Here is a 7,072-nt window from a genome sequence, read left to right as displayed (position 1 = left end):
TGTCCAGGAGATGTGTAACAGCGCCCTCTATACAGTATAATGCTAATTACTTCGTATAATAATTTCGACCAAGTACTGTTCTGAGCATATATGTACAGGCCCTTGTTGTACCTATAGTGACACAGGTTTGTTCATGTAAATGAGCTAAATTAGTGCAAAATCACATAGCAGAAAATTAAAGAAAAACACACTATGCGATTTGTCCTTTAAAACTGTACTGTTAATCACTGCATTCCTATATGTCTGTATGACATGACATCATTCCAACATTACAAGTTCCTACATGATTATGAGTAAGAATGAAGATTTGTGGACACAAACAATGTTTTGTGTTTATCATCGGTAACGTAGGGAGTCGTTAGAAACAGAGTTCGGCAGAGTAAATAACTAGAGAGCCCTGGAGGACCCTTAAGTTTATGTCCAATAGTTTGTATCCGCGCATCTTCCCTCATGCAAACAGCCCTGTTCTGTGGAATATACAACAGATAAAAAATCTAACAAAATACAGTTTAGCTCGTCGGAGTCTAAGGTAAATAAATAGTTTTTGGTCTTATTTAGTCTCGTCATAAATTTTGAGTTGAAACTAGTAAATCAGCTAAACTCCGTGAAGTTGTGCAATATACCTGCAATAAACGCAGGAAAACTGAAACGAAGATGTTTATTTCAAATGCTGATGAAGTCACATGATTATTCAGTCAGTGTACTTTTCGTGTACGATATATAACATTTTGTAGGAGACTATCATTGAATGTTTAAAATGTGCTTTTAAAATTGAACTTTCTTCTGCGCTACATGATATTTTGGTCAACGTCACCACGAGAGCATGGGGCATAAACACAAAAGACAGTTTTTTTGTTTTTCCGCTTTCTTAGCTTTTCAAAGATTCCTTCTGCACTTCTTTCAACTCACAGTTTTTAACCATTCAGCGTAGAATTATCTTCTTCTTTAGTGTGGAAAATGGCGCGAAAACACAGCGAGAAGTCGTCTCTTCTGCAGCGGCGTCGATGACTTCTTTCAGCGTTGCTTTCAGATCCTTCTCTGAAGGATGCTCTTCTAAAAATGACACTAACTTTTCCATGTACACGGTTCTCTGCAGAGAGCCTAAATAATAAAAGATGTTGAAACAGAAAAGGAAATCCTCCCAGTTTTTCGATTTCGGGAGAAGCTGCACCTCTGGGGTCATATCTATGACGTCTTCGGCGCTCTGCTCGTCTAAGCACAGATGCGAAAGGAATATCTTCGGTTTACCGACGAGGGATGGGCAGCGTCTGGCGGTCACTGGCTTTGCAAGGTCAAGGAAGGGCACGGGAAGTGAATCATAGCCATAGATCATGTCTGGTGAGCCGTGTGAGATGAAACACGCTAGCATGCTGTCGAATTGGGAATGATCTTCCATACCAAGCACTTCCATGATCTGACTTATTTCCTCTGAAGTCCTGTCTCTGTATAGTCGCACGACAAATCCCAGCTTTGTGAAGACTACACTGAGTTTTTCTGAAGAGAGGAATGAGAGAATAATTACTTTACTGACAAAGGAAGATAAAACAGAAGGACATGAAATAATGGAATGGGCACGGCACGGTACGAGATAGATGTATGAGACTTGTTAACTAGGTTGCAAGCCCATTTTTCAAACATTATGAAATAGCATTGCAATATTATGGAAGAGAACTTCACTAGTCGATTGTGTCCCTAGGTTTTGTCCATCGCTGGGTAGAAAAACAAAACAAAACAAAACAAACAAAAACCCCGAAAATACAAAATTAATGTGCTGCTCATACTTCTGTGGACACAGTCGGTCAACTGTACTAAGATTACTGTTATACGGTGATGTGTGATGATATTTCATTCACACATAGACCTTTAATTCTTTACATCAAACTCAAAAGTTGACATCCGAAAACAAAAGAGAAGATGGACGACATGTAGATACGTTTTCCGGAAATTTAATATGATTTGTCAGTAAACTTAACGACTATTGCTATTTTATCGCTATTTGCCAAAAAGACAAAGCCCAAATATAATAAATCGCAATAAGTACTTCTGTATCGCTAGATAAAAAGTGGCTCCATAAAAATGCTAACTTTAATTGGAAGAAACGATATTAGCAAACTAGAGATTGAAATCAATAGATTCTCGACCATTTAACCTTTCTTCTAAATGATGGTGACGATCATAACGACAACGGTTTACTCAACATAATTCATTAAGGATCGAACTTTATTATCAAGTGGCTTTGTGTTATCAAAAGAAAGGTTTATTATCGGTAAAGCTACTGCCTTTTAAAACTGTAACATCTTTAAAGTCTGTGCCGGCCTATTGTCAATGCTTTTAATAACCAATTGGTGGAGAAAAGTATTATCTTTTTTTGGAATTTACTCAGAACTGTGTGTGGTGAAAGAAGAGAGTAGTTATTGAAGTTGTCAGATGTGACGTCACAACAAACACCTGTTGATTCACTTCTTACCCGAATCAGATTCGTTTCCGGTTACCGTGTTGTATATTCCCAAGTTATCAATGACTATAGCTATACCACGTGGTTTGCGATCCATTCTGTACTCTTTGTCATCAACTTCCGATACCTGTGATGCCAATGACAGAGTGCTTGACGTCACTTCCGATTTCTTGAGTTTTTGCTTCTCAGCTACTTTCTTGCGTACTGCTAGGAAGCCACTGCCTGACTGGTACTCGCGAATGACGTCAATGCCGCGTATGCAAATTTCAAGAGGTGGGTCTTCCAAGGGGTTATGTTCAACGCTAAACGTGCTGTCTTCAACTTTACCCAAGTTTTCTAGATTTCCAAAGTTTGCGGGAAGCCGTCTCAATTTGTTATTTCGCAAGTCGAGGGTTGTCAGATTGACCAGGTCACAGATGCTGTCAGGGAGCGATTTCAGTTTGTTGTCGCTCAGAAGCAATTCATTCAACTGCTTGAACTTTTGCCCAAAGTTTTCTGGAATAACTTGAAAACAGTTATTGCTCGCTTTCAACTCCAGTAAATCCGAAAGTTCACAGACACACTCAGGGAATTCCATGAGAATATTGCCCTCCATTCCAAGAACTCTGAGCTTACTCAATTTGGCGAGGTCTTCGGGCAGTTTTCTTAAGTTGTTGTTACTTATATTCAAGACTTCTAAGGTCTTTATCTCACACAGTTCCTCAGGAATTGCAGTTAGAGCATTATCGCTTATGTCAAGTATCTTCATTTTGGTAAAACAGTCACCGAAGTTCGATGGCAGACCCGTTATTTTGTTGAAACTCAAGTCCAGCGTTTCTAAATTTGTGAGACAGGCTATAAAATCCTGAACAGACGTCAAACGATTATTACTGACATCAAGAATTTTCAAGTTCGTCAGTTTGAAAACGACGGGCGGGATTTCTCTGAACTCGTTACATCGAAGTAAAAGTGTGTGCATGCGCGCAAAATCGGACAGTTGCCAAGGCAGCGAGGTAAGCCGGTTGACGCTCAGATCAAGCTTTGAGATTTTCTTCGACCTGAACATAACCATGGGAAGGGAGCTGAGGTCACCAGCACGGAGGTCAAACTCTGTATCCATTCTCGAAAGCAAGTACAAACACCTGTTGGAAGATATTGTTATGCAAATAGTCAGAGTAAGGTGTCTATTTCACGCTGATACAGACAGCTTTAATGAAATGGAACATCTTGATCAAGTGAATCCTACATCATATAATCTTCCCATTGATGTGTACATCGTAACTCGAGTTAGACTTCGTATAAGAATGATGGAAATTGAACCTGTAGCTGTGCAGACTTCGGCATTGGTTGCAGTAGCTGACATAACAATGTAATGTCCACGTCAACACAATACCAAATACCTTTTTTGATACAGGATATTTGCATTTGAATTCGGTACGTCATTCCATGGACAGCAAAGCCAAAGATAAGAGATCAGTTTTATCTTGATACAACACGCCAAACGTATTCCTGCTTCATCGTAAAAATCGGAATTATCACAGCGATTGACATAAAAGTTTAGGATGAAGAAAGTACGTTGTAGAAGTATACAGTAACTGAAGAGGTGAAAGTAAACACACGCCCTGTTCTTGGCAATCACGTTTTAGTTGAAAGCTCTGAAAACTCGGGCGAGGATTCGCCATTTCTTGGAAAAAGGCAGAAATACATCAAGAATATAAAACCAACAAATACCTTATCGCAAACGTCCTGGTCGATTTGTCGACAACTGAAGTACCCTGGTCACCTTCTGATATGGATATTTGCCAAGATTTACTCCTTGAAATTAATGTTGCCCTTAACGCAATTAGGTGGTCTGTCACGATTGTTACGTAAAGAGAGTCTTTTGACATGATAACCTTTGACCCTACGCATCATAATAAACTCGGCAAGCGTGGAACAATAACGTGATTCACACTTTCGTTTACCATATCTATTCTATTGCTGGTGTGTGTATCCGTTACTGTCGTCAAGTCCTTCTCCGCGCTTCCAACCCATACTTCGCTGGCACATTCTGCACATTGACGACGAGCCTTCGGTATGAAAAGCGCCATCATTTGGTGGAGATGTGTGCTTGCGTTTGCAACAGATTGAAAGGATTTTCAAAGTATAAAAAGAGCAATTTCTTAGCAACCTGTAAAAGTTTGACACGTCTGTTTAATTCGCACAGATCACTCATCGTCGTGTTGCTCTCTTTTGGCGTAAAATTTACAACTAGAAACATTTTAAACGTCGAACAGTTGGAAGAGAAGGAAATCTCAGTGGCCAATTTCCTGACAACCACCTTTGTATGTACGGTCATAGACCCTCGAGCAAAAACTTTCTCGGTATGGTCAATGCTTCGAAAGTTGATAATCAGAAACACAACAACCAAGAAATGCGTACAAGTTGACCAAGATTAGGGAATGGTCAAAGTGTAGACGCCAGTAAGAAAATGGACGACGATGGCTGAGACACACCAAAGATTGTTTGATTCTGAAAAACACTAGGTAGGACAGGTTGCATAAAGGTTGACCCCGGGCAGAATCAGAGAAACAAGAAGTCCCGTTTTCATGACATGATTTGGGAAGCACCGTTTCTTCTATTCCAAAACAGAGGAAGGAGGTTAAACGATTTTAATACAAACACTTGAGGTAGGAACTTATTTTTTATAAACCAGGTTTTTTGAAAACTATTGGTTTCGCCATGCGATTGTATTTTTGTAATATTTTCGTTATTATCGTATTCTGGACAACAATCACATGTATTCATTCTTCCCTCGAGTAGTTGAAGTATAGTGTAGGCACCCTACTAGACTTACAAAACAACACCTTCTGAACATTCGGCGATATAACATTGTTGAGAACGAATTATTGTCCGGAAAACAACAATGACATCAGGTATTACACACACGCTGTCTGGTCCAGTGGACTAGTTGAACTCTGAACAGGTTGCATAACCTTAGGAGTAGAACAAGAAACATTACTATACTTCACGAAAAACAATGGAAAATTCATCAGCAGGACTCCAGTAGGTTTACAAGTAAGATTTGTGTCGACATTAAAACTTATCTTAGAAAGTTGTTCGTCTCTGTTAGCAAATGATAAGACATGGGACTGGCATTATACATTAAGATCACTGCATTTCATGTGATCACAATCAGATTGTATTAACATCGATAAAATACTTTGTAAAGCGTCGATAACATCGCTTGTTACATGTATGTAATCTCGTTTTGAACAGGAAATCAAATATGTGAATAACTGTACTATCGCCATGGTTTAGATAAAATGCAACTACTTCAAGATATCTTGTTAGAGATCAACATTTCTGACGCCAGCACCTATAATTTCCCCACTTTTCCCAAATTCTCCAATTTGAAGACTTGAGGGCGCACTAATTTTGCCCGCTCGTCTTCTGCCATTCACAGCTGCCGGGCACCTCTGATGTGGGTCACAAGCAGATGCAGAGGCGTGCGCGAAATATGAAACCGGATAAAGCAACTAGTAGTTTATTGGTTGTGTAATTTCTCCCTAAATCCTCACACGAAGTGGTCGAAAGAAAACATTCGATTACTATCAATGATATAACCTGACATATGGGGGGTAGGTTAATGTTTATAACAACACGGAGGGTTCAGATATTTGAGAAAATGATGCTGAACTCTTTTAATCCAACGTGGAAGCCTTTTCCCTCCCCATCACCAACCCTTTTACTAGTTTTTAATATTTACACAGATGTACAGCACTTCACATGCCACACACTATCATGAAAACTTACTGTAATGACATGTAGCCACTCAAGTCTCCAAACATTTGTCTTAAAATATACCGTTGTTCAAAAGAAAACAGAAAGACAAGAGGACATGACGAAAACGTATGGAACAGAGGTTACATATTGGCCAAAATAGATTGGAATTGTGGGATATGGATGGTAATGGTTGCAGTGACGGAAAAGCGATGAAGAGATCACGTGAATGTAGATGACATAAAGTGAAAATCGTGTAAGTTAACATGGTTGTGTTAGTGTTCGAAGGAAAGCCAAGTTTTGTCTTGATGTTGGTTGCCATAGTGATGGTAGTGACAGAGCGGGTGGAAAAGATGACAAGTAATCTTGTCGAATTGTAAGCCTATATCGTAGAAGAAACGGGGAAAGATTTTTGTTTTATATCGTGGTTTTTAAATTGTATGTTCCAACATTTAAAGGTTGGACGTTTCATGGTGCAAAAATAACCAGGGCTTGTGTTTGTCATTTGACAGACCTGCATTCAGCTGGCAAGCTACAGTTATGTAGCCATAGATAAAGCTTATCAAGTTGTCATTCTTTCATTGGCGTTTGTTTTTTTAAACAGATTTCATCTCAAATAAACCAACATAAAGTGTTTAATTCAAAGGATAGGAAGTGTTATTCGATATATTCAAAAACATGGTATATAATTTTTCGCTTACTGCAGAAGTCAATATATTCAAAAGATAGGTAAGGGGTGGACCATTTGATATCCTGGGGGGGGGGGCTTGGAAGATTTGGGGAAAAAAAAGATGCCAGGTGGAGTTGCTCGAAAAAAAAATCTGGCTTTAGGAGGCTGATGGAAAAAAAATTATGGACCATTGCGACTCGGAAAAA

At 39.2% G+C, this 7,072-nt stretch overlaps 1 protein-coding gene across 1 annotated transcript; it reads right to left on the bottom strand.

The window, feature by feature from the left end:
• Positions 1-913: 913 nt before the first annotated feature.
• On the bottom strand, positions 914-4,338 carry LOC139144220 (malignant fibrous histiocytoma-amplified sequence 1 homolog). Its single transcript, XM_070714875.1, has 3 exons — positions 4,166-4,338; positions 2,468-3,576; positions 914-1,494 (listed from the first exon to the last, which is right to left on the bottom strand). The coding sequence occupies exons 1-3, from the start codon at positions 4,321-4,323 to the stop codon at positions 923-925; spliced, it is 1,839 nt and encodes a 612-aa protein (XP_070570976.1). The 5' UTR covers positions 4,324-4,338; the 3' UTR covers positions 914-922.
• Positions 4,339-7,072: the final 2,734 nt, after the last annotated feature.

The sequence above is a fragment of the Ptychodera flava genome, chromosome 11, assembly GCF_041260155.1.
Source record: "Ptychodera flava strain L36383 chromosome 11, AS_Pfla_20210202, whole genome shotgun sequence".
NCBI classification, from domain to species: Eukaryota; Metazoa; Hemichordata; class Enteropneusta; family Ptychoderidae; genus Ptychodera; species Ptychodera flava.
The sequence above is the reverse complement of the archived record's forward strand: the minus strand, read 5'-3'. Positions and strand labels throughout refer to the sequence as shown.